At 46.0% G+C, this 13,095-nt stretch overlaps 1 protein-coding gene across 5 annotated transcripts in view; it reads right to left on the minus strand.

Annotated features, from left to right (window-relative positions):
* Positions 1–537: 537 nt before the first annotated feature.
* The window catches only part of GNB1L (G protein subunit beta 1 like), an 84,514-nt gene continuing 71,956 nt past the window's right edge, over positions 538–13,095 (minus strand). For all 5 annotated transcript variants that reach the window (XM_082203404.1, XM_082203400.1, XM_082203402.1 and 2 more), the window contains one exon: positions 538–979. In XM_082203404.1, the coding sequence (XP_082059530.1) occupies positions 713–979 (267 nt within the window). In that variant the 3' untranslated portion in view covers positions 538–712. The remainder of the gene's footprint in view (positions 980–13,095) is intronic.

Below are 13,095 nucleotides of genomic sequence, written 5' to 3' on the forward strand. Positions count from 1 at the left end.
AGCAGTCCTCCTCCGGAGCTCGGGGAGGGACCGCCATTAAACGCTGGCGCCGACTGGAAGTCCCATTACCTTCAGTAGCTTAGGGTCTCATCAAACCTAAATCCAGTCCCCTATCTATCTACCTCCCACCTTCCAAGACATTGCCTGCAGTCCCTCACTCCTTCAAACTGCTATATATTGGTGGCAGGTGGGCAGAACAATCACAAACTATGGCAAGAACCTCCCTTTCCTGGTTCACAGCACATGCTTATTCAGAGAGAAGTCCCCATTTTGTTCAATGGGGCTTACTCACAGGAATGTAGGGCAGCCGGCACGGAAACTGGTAACATTGGGCCCCTGCTGAGGCCCCAGGATTTCCTGATGAATAGCCTTTGGACTATCATGTAACTTAAACAGAAAACTATCTTTAGAAAGATTTTTTTCCTCCAAAAGCATTTTATTTTAGAAATCCAATTTAAATCAAAAAAATAGATTCAAATCAAAAAAATCTGATTTAAATACAAATACAAATCCATTTTTTATTACAAAAACCATTGATTTTTATCCACCCTGAAAGCAACCCTGTTGCCTCCTCCTGCTAAGTGGGATTGTGTGTCCTGAAGTCCTGCTGAAATGGTACCATCTATTCTCCCTCTCGCCTTGCCCTGCCTCGCCCTTTAACTCTAAATTGCAAACTTCTGCCCTGTCTTCCTTCTTCAGCTCCAACCCCGTTTCATGTTTGATTATATATCGACCAGACGCTGATGCGGTGATCTTTGGAGCCAGCCGCCATCAGTCTCTCCTGGGGCTGGCTGTGGTCCGAAAAGGCTACGCAGTGGACTGATGCCGTGTGGTAGTCCAGGACGGCCAACGGCTTCATCTTCTTCCAGCCGAAGAGGCGGATGCGGTGATCCCAGCCAGCAGTCGCCAGGATTTTCTTGTCTTGGCGGAGAGTCACCTCGGCGATCCCGGGATTGGTGAGTTCATACGTTTGTCGGAGCTGAGAAAAGAAGGGGGAAATAATAATAATAATCATCATCATCATCATCATCATCATCTATACCCTCCCCAGCCAAGACCAGGCTCAGGGCGGCTAACGCCAAATATAAAAACAATTGATTGAAATACAGCTTAAAAAACAAGATTAAAATACAACATTAAAACATTAAAATGCAAACTCATTTCAGTGGAAACTCAATCAAAAACTTTTGGGGGAGATAAAAACGTCAAGTCTTCACCAAGGTTAACTACCCAGGCTGGTCCTACATGGGCCAGAAAAAAGCCAGGGAAGTCCCCAAATAGGAGTTCCAACACAGAAGGAGAAAGGAAAAAAGAAAGAGGGGGGAGGGAATCAAATTGATTCCAAGCCAAAGCCGCGGACCCTGGAGAATGATTTGTTACTGCACTCAAAGTACCATAGAACTGTAGGGTTGAAAGGGACCCTAAGGCAGTAGCATAGCGTGGGTTGTCAGCACTCGGGGCAAGGCAAGTAATTTGCGCCCCCTAACCCCTAACTAACCTGCCGCCGCTGCCAGCTTCTTCTTGCTGCTGCCTGGTCTGGTCTGGTCTGGTCTGGTTCTCTCCCGCGCTCAGCGCTGCGCTGGGCGGCCGCTGCACTGTCCCTCCCCTCCCTCGCTCTCTCTCCGCACCCACCCCCGCCACAGTGGGCGGCGACCCAGCGGCTCGGATCGGATTCGCACAGCCAGCACTGCAGTGAGAGAGAGTGAGTGAGCCAGGTAGGGGCAGAGAGCTGCGAGTGCGAGCGCCCCCCCAGATGTTGCGCCCGGTGCGGCCGGGGCCCCCCTGCACCCCCCACGCTACGCCACTGGCCTAAGGGTCTTCTACAACTTCCTACCATGCAGGAATCACAGATGAAGAATCCCTGAGAAACGGCCACCCTGCCTATTTAAAAGCCTTCAAGGAAGGAGAGTCTACCACCTTCCAAGATGGTCCATTCCACTGTCAAACAGCTCTTACTGCCAGGAAATTCTTCCTACTTCCTCATAACTCGAAGCCATTGGTTCAGGTCCTACCCTCCGGCGCAGCAGAAAACAAGCTTGCTCCCTCTTCCAAGCGACAGCACTTGAGATATTTGAAGATCGTATCACCTTGCTGACAAAGGTCCGTATAGTTAAAGCTATAGTTTTCCCAGTAGTGATGTATGGAAGTGAGAGCTGGACCATCAAGAAGGCTGATCGCCGAAGAATTGTTGCTTTTGAATTATGGTGCTGGAGGAGACTCTTGAGAGTCCCATGGACTGCAAGAAGATCAAACCTCTCTATTCTTAAGGAAATCAGCCCTGAGTGCTCACTGGAAGGACAGATCCTGAAGCTGAGGCTCCAATACTTCAGGACAAGATGGTTGGATAGTGTTCTCAAAGCTACCAGCATGAGTTTGACCAAACTGCGGGAGGCAGTAGAAGACAGGAGTGCCTGGCATGCTCTGGTCCATGGCGTCACGAAGAGTCGGACACGACTAAACAACAACAAATTGTATCTCCTCCCAGTCTCCTCTTTACCAAGCGAAACATACCCAGCTCCCTCGACCGTTCCTCATATGGCTCGGTTTCCCAGACCCTTGATCGTCTGGGCAGCCCTTCTCTGCAACAAATATAGAAGCAGCCCTGTAAAATCTGACACCCTTTGGCTCCAGCGAAGGAGACCAGATGTGAGAAAGCTCCATAAGAGGCCCGTCTCCCACCACCATTCTCGTAAGAATATAAGAAGAGCTTGCTGGATCAGGCCAATGGTCCATCTAGTTGGTAGTCATCTGCCTCTTGCGGGTAGTTTAACTATATGCTTCTTGGCTTCAATACTTTCGTTTATCTGTCCTGAATTGTCCAGCGTTCAGCTTCCTTGGACACCTACGAGTTCTAATGTTATGAGAGAAGAACTTTTCCCCCATCCACTTTCTGCATGCTTCTATACCGTCGCCTTTCTCCTCCCAGTCTGCCCAAGCTTTTCCTCCTTTCACAGAGCATCCCTTTCCGGATGTGGAGTAAAGAGGGTCTTCATATCATGGGAAGATAATGAATTTGAGCTAGGCAAGGGGTAGGAGAGAAGAGTTGCTTTGAAACTGGTTGGAGAAGGTTTTAAAATTGGATTGTTAAGTATCTAAGGTTTTATGGACATGCATAAACAAGTACCGTATTTTTTGCTCTGTAAGACTCACTTTTTCCCTCCTAAAAAGTAAGGGGAAATGTGTGTGCGTCTTATGGAGCGAATGCAGGCTGCACAGGTATCCCAGAAGCCAGAATAGCAAGAGGGATTGCTGTTTTCGCTGCGCAGTGATCCCTCTTGCTGTTCTGGCTTCTGAGATTCAGAATTTTTTCTTCTTCTTGTTTTCCTCCTCCAAAAACTAGGTACGTCTTGTGGCGTGGTGCGTCTTATAGAGCGAAAAATACGGTATATTATAATGGAACCAAGAGGGGGAGTGGAGGGAGGTCAACCAAAAAATTATGGTTTAATTTGGTTATGGAATTTTTCTTTTCTGTTTTGTTTATTTTGTTGTTCTTGGAAAATCAATAAATCGTTATCAAAGGAAAAGAAAAGGAAGAAATTGGTTGTTTTCATGTGCAAAGCTGAAATAAAAACAAATGGGGTCTGAAACAGGCACCACGGGCAATTTCCAATTCTCTGTATGTACCAGGTGTAGAAGACCTTTGGTACCTCCAGATGTTGCTGAACTACAACTCCCATCAGCCCCAGCAAGCATGGCCAATGACCAAGGAGAGCTAAAGGTTCGCCACATCTGTACGGCTAACATTGGATTTATCCTGTTAGGTGTATTTTTGTTGTTGTTGTTTAGTCGTGTCCAACTCTGCGTGACCCCCTGGACCAGAGCACGCCAGGCACTCCTGTCTTCCACTGCCTCCCGGACCTTTGTTGGCAAGGTGATGTCTCTACTTTTTAAGATGCTGTCTAGGTTTGTCATTGCTTTTCTCCCAAGGTGTATTTTTAGCATAGTTGAAAAGGCTAAGGAGTAAACCCTCCACAAATCCGGAATGGAGTCCCTAAGCCGGTTGGATGGCGCCTTGTACGCCTCCTTCCGGCAACTCCTGCAGCCCAGCTGGTGCCAAATGTATTGCTCTGCTTTCCTTTGGACCACATCAGCGAGGCTGAGAGTGGGCTCTTGTTGTCTGGGCAGCCCAGGACCTCCACACCCACTGGCTAGGTTTGCGTCCCAGGGAAGTCACTTCAGTGCCGCTAACGCAGACCTGTTGATGGCATTTTACCATTGTACTGTTGAGAGTGTATTAATTTATGGTCTCTGTGTGTGGTTTGGGAGCTGCAGGGTCAGGGGAAAAACAATGCTGTCCAGGGTTGTAAAGAATGCGGAGAGAATAATTGGGCGCACTCTTCCCACCTTGGATCAAATCTACGCTTCCAGGTGTCATAAGAAAGCTGCAGAAATAGTGCAGGTTAGTGCGCACCCCGGAAATGATCTTTTTCAGCTTCTGCCTTCTGGAAGAAGGTACAGGGTTATAAAGACTAGGACTAGCTGCCTGAGAAACAGTTTCTATCCAAATGTGATTTTGGTTTTAAACACAATGTAAGGTAGTCTCTGGGGACGTGGGTGGCGCTGTGGGTTAAACCACCGAGCCTAGGACTTGCTGATCAGAAGGTTGGCAGTTTGAATCCCCGCGACGGGGTGAGCTCCCGTTGCTCGGTCCCTGCTCCTGCCAACCTAGCAGTTCGAAAGCACGTCAAAGTGCAAGTAGATAAATAGGTACCGCTCTGACGGGAAGGTAAACGGTGCTTCCGTGCGCTGCTCTGGTTCGTCAGAAGCGGCTTAGTCCTGCTGGCCACATGACCCGGAAGCTGTATGCCAGCTCCCTCGGCCAATAAAGCGAGATGAGTGCCGCAACCCTAGAGTCGGCCACGACTGGACCTAATGGTCAGGGGTCCCTTTACCTTTAAGGTAGTCTCTATGTGAGTATATTGTATTCAATTATGGGGTATCAGAGTTTTTAAGGGCTAACCAGGCTGGGATAGTTGGGATAGCAGGCTTGTTGGTTTTTGAATGTCTGATGTAGATTTTCCAATTTTGTTGTTCTGTATGGGACAGACAGATACCAAGAAAAAGCTGAAAAGGAGCAGGGCGATAGTGTTGCTGCCACAGTCCAGAAGTGAGTCCTGACCAGCCAGTTGAAGACCACTGACCTATTGGACCCCCCTAGAGAAGGAAGAGAGAAACACCCTTTTCGCTTCAATTTCTGCACAGATGGGAAAGTAATTCGAACTCCGCAAACCACAGCAGTCACGTCCGGCCTGACAGGTTGAAGCATTACAAAAATGATGGGAGATGATTTGGCTTACAAGGGGATGAGATGGAAGGCTTAACGTGTGTGGCGATTATTTGAAAAAAGAAAGTTGTAGCTGCTCAGCTCTACCTGCTCCTCAGATGACCTGATTCTTGAGCATTCGTCCCGATTTACTGGTGCAAAGCTTATGCAGAGGTTGGACCAGGCATAAGGTTGGACCAAACATTTGGATTTGTTTGCAGGGTGGTTATGTGACAATGTGCGGTCATCTTGATTTGCTTGCAGGGTGCCTTCTGTGTCTTCCTGTTAGTCATTTGATCCTGCCATACTTTTCAGTGCGTTTCCTCATCAGTCTCCTAACCACAAAGCCCCCCCCCCATTTTGCAAAGTGAGTTTGTAGGGATTTAATCTGCTTCAGTTGCACAAACCTATTTTTTTTGAAAGGCACTTGAATCCCTTGTTCAAAACTGTTAAGAGCCTTGAGGTGTTTGTTTGTTTGTTTGTTTGTTTATAGTAGCTACTTGCACCGAACCTTTTCACGGCACTTTAACAAATAAAAAGAACAGGATGATTTTGGCCAATGACTGGCTACTCCGAAATATCACCATGAACTGGAATTCTATTTAAGATCCTATGTTGTTGTTTAGTCGTTTAGTCGTGTTCGACTCTTCATGACCCCATGGACCAGAGCACGCCAGGTACTCCTGTCTTCCACTGTCTCCCGCAGTTTGGTCAAACTCATGCTGGTAGCTTCGAGAACACTGTCCAACCATCTCGTCCTCTGTCGTCCCCTTCTCCTTGTGCCCTTCATCTTTCCCAACATCAGGGTCTTTTCCAGGGAGTCTTCTCTTCTCATGAGGTGGCCAAAATATTGGAGCCTCAGCTTCAGGACCTGTCCTTCCAGTGAGCACTCAGGGCTGATTTCCTTAAGAATGGATAGGTTTGATCTTCTTGCAGTCCATGGAACTCTCAAGAGTCTCCTCCAGCACCATAATTCAAAAGCATCAATTCTTTGGCGATCAGCCTTCTTTATGGTCCAGCTCTCACTTCCATACATCACTACTGGGAAAACCATAGCTTTTACTATACAGACCTTTGTTGGCAAGGTGATGTCTCTACTTTTTAAGATCCTATACAGGTACTTTATTACCAGCAGATATGTTAAATCAGAATTAAGTCCCACTACATTCAAAGAAGTTACGGCTAGCTGGCTGGAACCTTGAAGAGGAACCTGCTGCAATGTTTTGTTACAGGTTCTACACACTTAGAGGGATGCGGGTAGCGCTGTGGGTTAAACCACAGAGCTTAGGGCTTGCCGATCAGGAGGTCGGCAGTTCGAATCCCCGTGACGGGGTGAGCTCCCGCTGCTCGGTCCCTGCATCTGCCAACCTAGCAGTTCGAAAGCACGAAGTGAAAGTAGATAAATACTTCCGGCGGGAAGATATATGGTCGTTTCCATGCGCTGCTCTGGTTCGCCAGAAGTGGCTTAGTCATGCTGGCCACATGACCCGGAAGCTGTACGCCGGCTCCCTCGGTCAATAAAGCGAGATGAGCGCCGCAACCCCAGAGTTGCCCGCGACTGGACCTAATGGTCAGGGGTCCCTTTACCTTTACCGCACACTTATTTTTTGATAGCAGCTACAACATCCACTCCATTTTCTTGGGGTGGGAGACAGGATATGTCTATCCTCCTCCGTCAGAAAATTTGGGATAATTTCATTCAGTCAAAGTTAATGAATTATAATCTGAGGAAGGACATAAGGTAAGTTCATAGGTCCACGTGGTACTATTGTTAATGCATTTTTGATACCAGGCAAAAACCTCTCTCTTTCCCCAGGCATTGGACGGATTATGATGATACATTTTTCTGCTAAGCTTTTTTTTCTGATGTTTTACTGGGGCTGTTTGGTATAGATTTTTGTATAGTTTTTATTGCAATGCACTGTTCCCTCAATTTTATGTTATGCCTTAAAGTTTTTTAAAATGCTGTAAGTTGCTTAGAGACTCTTTACATAGCAAGAGACTAATGAACTGAATGTGAAAAAGTTAGATATTTAAAGCATTATTTAAATGCCCTATTATTAGGGGTGTTGGTTTTTACTTACCTGGCATTTAATTTAATGTCTATTATTTATCTGGTGGCTAAGGCAATTCTGATCTTTCATAGGTTTGGTTATGTAAATAGAGTTTTAGTACTTTTTAAAAGAGGTCTAAATAAGTTTATATACATACAGTGTATGTATAGTGTCAATGCATAACAATATAAAGTCTAAAATAACCAGACATACATGCAGTAAAAAAGCGAATAAATAACAGAAACAGATGTACTGTTTTAAATGCTAAATTTCAGGGTATTAGGTCATATGCACTACCTTCCGTGCCCCTAGTTTATTATGAGCTATGATGTTTGGCTAGGGATAGATGGACCTTTCAGTTTTTCGATTTTTCCACTCTTAAATTCAGCTCTCCACATTTCCACATCAGTTTGCAATTTTTCTACAAGTAACAATGCCATTGTGAAAACTTGTCGGCGTATCAGAGCGAATCTGTCCTAGCAGACACATGTTTGCAAAGCGATCTTCTCTAATAATACAATGCGCTTTCATGCACGTTTTAACCAAGCATATGCAAAGTTTCCTACACGTAACTTGGCTGGAGATCTGCTTTGCACAATTTGGAGAAGTGCAAATTTCAAAGGAGGGCTGAGTTTTGGGATTGCGCATTATTTCGGAAGCTGCAGATCGGAGGCGAGGTTCGCTTTCAAATGTGAAATGAATCGGTTTTCTTCTCCAGGTCTATGCCTGGCCTTTTGAGGAAGCCTCTGAGATTCCTCCCCGCAAGGAAAGAACAGCCTCAAACCCATTATCCCTTCGTTACACTGACTCGGCCTAACCACTTTCCTTTGCGGCCTCCCCACCGCGGTGCCCGGCACAGACTCTGGACAGCCTCCTGGAGACAAGAGAGCCTCGTTTCACCAACTCTTCACCGGCACACTGGACTGGAGCCATCCCAAACGGGGCCGCTCTTGCGTCACGCCTTTGGACAGCCGGTTACCGAGCGAGGAGTCGCCAAAATGCATCGAGAGTAAAAATAACGTGCCACTGAGTGGCTTTCCAAACACCACCATTACTTCAGGGATGTGGAATGTCGAGGGGGAAAAAGCATCTGGTTCGTATTATTAATCCAATAGGAGAGGGGGGGAGGGGATAGGTGGAAATAACCTGATGTGAGCCTCTTAATGCTTTCGTTGGAGAGACAGCAAGTAAAGATGGGGGAATTGAATCAGTGAATCGTAGAATTGTAGAGGTGGAAGGGACAGCGAGGGTCATCCAGCCCAACCCCCTGCCATGGCAGGAGTATTTTGCCCAACGTGGGGCTCGAACCCACAACCCTAAGATTAAGAGTCACATGCTCTACTGACTGAGCTGTCCCTCAGTCTAAGTGGGGAATATTTCAGAACCAGCCTTGGCAAAAAGGCCCAGAGTTCGCTCCAAGTAACAATAACTAGTTCTAATACTGATGACAACAAGCCCATTCTATAGCTGCTGATGCCGTGTGACTAGTGGGGCCTGCAATAAGAAGTTAGAGGCACCTGCCTTAAGCTGTGTAGTTGTGTTATTATTGCAATTTCTGTGGTCTGGTCTTTGACCATAATAAATCTTGATCGCTGCGTCAGACCATTGGCTCAGCACTGTCTACGCCGACTGGGTCTTCAGCTGTTGTTGGACTACAACTCCCATCAACCCTAGCTAGCAGGACCAGTGGTTGGGGTGGTGGGAGTTGTAGTCCAACAACAGCTGGAGGCCCAACCTTGAGAAACAATGGACTGCCCCATCACAGAATGGCTGTGTATGTGTACATGCATGGGAGGAGAACCGCATATCCAAATGAACTGCATATCCAAATATCGAAAAAGCTTTGCATGTGGGAAGCGAGCACATTATTATTATTAATATTATTATTAGAATTTATATACCACCCTATACCCAGAGATCCAGGGTGGTTCACAGAACAAAATCAAAATATAAAACCACAAAATATATAATCAAAATAAAAACAACCCAATAGGCCAACCCAATAATGTAATCTCACTGTAAACAAGTGGTACAGTGACACTAAAGTATTTCTATTTCTTTTCTTTTCTTTTCAATTGTTTTCTATTCCAATAACACCCTCCCCCCAAAAAACCCACATTTTAAATGGGCAAAGAATCAGGCTTTCTGTATGCTATCTTTCCACTTGCAGGGAGGCATCACGTGGCAGGCACAATTCTCCCCCCCCACTGCATTTTTTTAAGGGTTAAATGAGGTCTGAGGCCGCTGAACATTAGTGGAAATTGATCCCTTAATGTGCAGGATTAGAACTTAATTTGGATTAAAACCAACAACGGAGATAACTCTGAGGACTCTGCCTACTATGCAAATGACTCATCCCAGCTTTTCACACGTTCTACTTCTAAGCATCCGGGTGCCTCGTCTTTGGCCATCCAGCAACAGGAGGCTTGAGAGAACTGCCCCTAATTAAGTACGACTTAACCTCTTGGCATTGACCGGCTCTTTTGTCCATGTACAGATTACTCTGTGGCCACTACCATTTGCTGTCATTAGGCGACCTTGGCTACTCGGGGAGATGTCTTTAATGAAGGCAGCTGCTTCGCTGGAGTGGAACACTGCACACCCTGCCCTTCTGTAATAATAAACTCCCTTTCCCATTATAGACTGGAATGTCCAAAGAACAGAGACTTAATTTCAGAACGCTACGATCAAAATCCTATTAGACCTTCATAGCAAATCTTCAATCATCCACTTGCTAACGGCTGCACTATCAGTCATAGCACAAGGGCGGAAGGACCCTCAAGGCTCTGCTTACTGCAACTTCCGACAAAACCATCAAATTTGCAGATGGCACCAAACTGGGAGGGTCAGCCAATGCCGCAGAAGACAGAATTGGGATTCAAGATGACCTTAAAAGGTTGGAGAACTGGGCCAAAACTAACAAGATGAGTTTCAATGGGGACAAAGGTAAACTGGGAGGGTCAGCCAATGCCGCAGAAGACAGAATTGGGATTCAAGATGACCTTAAAAGGTTGGAGAACTGGGCCAAAACTAACAAGATGAGTTTCAATGGGGACAAAGGTAAACTGGGAGGGTCAGCCAATGCCGCAGAAGACAGAATTGGGATTCAAGATGACCTTAACAGGTTGGAGAACTGGGCCAAAACTAACAAGATGAGTTTCAATGGGGACAAAGGTAAGGTTCTGCACTTAGACAGGAAGAACCAGCTGAACAAATGTAAGATGGGGGAAACACCTGGATTGCCAGCAATGCATGTGAGAAGGATCTAGGGGTCTTAGTAGACCACAAGCCTAACACGACTCAACTGGGTGATGCAGCAACAAAAAAGGCTCATGCTATTCTAGGCTGCATCGACAGAAGTACAGTGGTACCTCGGGTTACATACGCTTCAGGTTACATATGCTTCAGGTTACAGACTCTGCTAACCCAGAAATCGTACCTCGGGTTAAGAACTTTGCTTCAGGATGAGAACAGAAATCGTGCTCCAGCAGCGCGGCGGCAGAGGAGGCCCCATTAACTAAAGTGGTGCTTCAGGTTAAGAACACTTTCAGGTTAAGAACGGACCTCCGGAACGAATTAAGTACTTAACCCGAGGTACCACTGTATAGTGTCCAAATCAAGGGAAGTAATAGTATGACTCTATTCTGCCTTGGCCAGATCACACCTGGAATACTGTGTCCGGTTCTGGGCACCACAATTTAAGAAGGATGCTGACCAGCTGCAGGGTGACCCAGTTGATCAAGGGTCCGGAAGGGTCTTATGAGAAATGGTTGAGGGAATTGGGTATATTTTACTTTCTTGGGCTCCATCATCACTACAGATGGTGACAGCAGTCACTAAATTAAAAGACACCTGCTTCTTGGGAGAAAAGCGATGACAAACCTAGACAGCATCTTAAAAAGCAGAGACATCACCTTGCCAACAAAGGTCCGTATAGTTAAAGCTATGGTTTTCCCAGTAGTGATGTATGGAAGTGACAGCTGGACCAGAAAGAAGGCTGATCACCGAAGAATTGATGCTTTTGAATTATGGTGCTGGAGGAGACTCTTGAGAGTCCCATGGACTGCAAGAAGATCAAACCTATCCATTCTGAAGGAAATCAGCCCTGAGTGCTCACTGGAAGGACAGATCCTGAAACTGAGGCTCCAATACTTTGGCTACCTCATGAGAAGAGAGGACTCCCTGGAAAAGACCCTGATGTTGGGAAAGATGGAGGGCACAAGGAGAAGGGGATGGCAGAGGACGAGATGGCTGGACAGTGTTCTTGAAGCTACCAGCATGAGTTTGACCAAACTTTGGGAGGCAGTGGAAGACAGGAGTGCCTGGCGTGCTCTGGTCCATGGGGTCACGAAGAGTTGGACACGACTAAACAACAACAGCATGGTAAACAGAAGACTAAAAGGAGATATGATAGCCATCTTCAAATATCTCAAGGGACAACAAGGTGGGTTAGGATGAATGCTCAATTGCTGTCAGTAAGTTTATGATGCAATGTTATATCACAGTTGTGGACCTTTTTCTTTCTTTCTTTCTTTCTTTCTTTCTTTCTTTCTTTCTTTCTTTGTTAAGCTGATTGCAGGTATATTGTCCAAAGTGGAACATTAATGTTCCATCGATGGGAGACCAATGGCCTCTTGATACCTGTGGCAGATTTCTGGGATGTGGGACACAGGGACAGAGAGAAGCAGAGAACGAGAGAGCTTGGTGAAGATATTCAATGCCTATTCCATCCTATAAAGCGCAGAAGGAAATTCTACCTTGAAAAACAAACACATTACTCATGTGCATAAATGTAGCATTGCGCATATGTTCTGTATTTTATTTATAACTCTTTTTAGTTGCCATTCTAATGTGCATAAATGTAGCATTGCGCATATGTTCTGTATTTTATTTATAACTCTTTTTAGTTGCCATTCTAGCCAGAGGCAACTCTCAAGTAATAAAAACCCAAGAAAAGTAATAATGAATACTTTAAAAAAAATGCAATAAAACTTACACTTTAAAGAATAGAAAGCTATAAATGAGCAACACATCAGCACCTTGAGCAACATCTTGCTCACCCCAAGTAAATGCTCCCCGGCCCAAATCAGCCTCAGCTGGTGGCAGAAAGCATATAAGGTCCTGTCTGGACTGCACCTTGGAAGTATTGTTGTTGTTTAGTCATTTAGTCGTGTCTGACTCTTCATGACCCCATGGACCAGAGCACACCAGGCACTCCTGTCTTCCACTGCCTCCCGCAGTTTGGTCAAACTCATGCTGGTAGCTTCGAGAACACTGTCCAACCATCTCATCCTCTGTCTTCCCCTTCTCCTTGTGCCCTCCATCTTTCCCAACATCAGGGTCTTTTCCAGGGAGTCTTCTCTTCTTATGAGGTGGCCAAAGTATTGGAGCCTCAGCTTTAGGATCTGTCCTTCCAGGGAGCACTCAGGGCTGATTTCCTTCAGAATGGATAGGTTTGATCTTCTTGCAGTCCATGGGACTCTCAAGAGTCTCCAGCACCGTAATTCAAAAGCATCAATTCTTCGGCAATCAGCCTTCTTTATGCTCCAGCTGTCACTTCTATACATCACTACTGGGAAAACCATAGCTTTAACTCTACGGACCTTTGTCGGCAAGGTGACGTCTCTGCTTTTTAAGATGCTGTCTAGGTTTGTCATTGCTTTTCTCCCAAGAAGCAGGCGTCTTTTAATTCCGTGGCTGCTGTCACCATCTGCAGAGAACATGGAGCCCAAGAAAGTAAAATCTCATACCACTCTAAAAAGTCATGGCTTCTCCCAA

This window comes from Podarcis vaucheri (assembly GCF_965113315.1).
Source record: "Podarcis vaucheri genome assembly, chromosome: 16".
Classification (NCBI taxonomy): Eukaryota; Metazoa; Chordata; class Lepidosauria; order Squamata; family Lacertidae; genus Podarcis; species Podarcis vaucheri.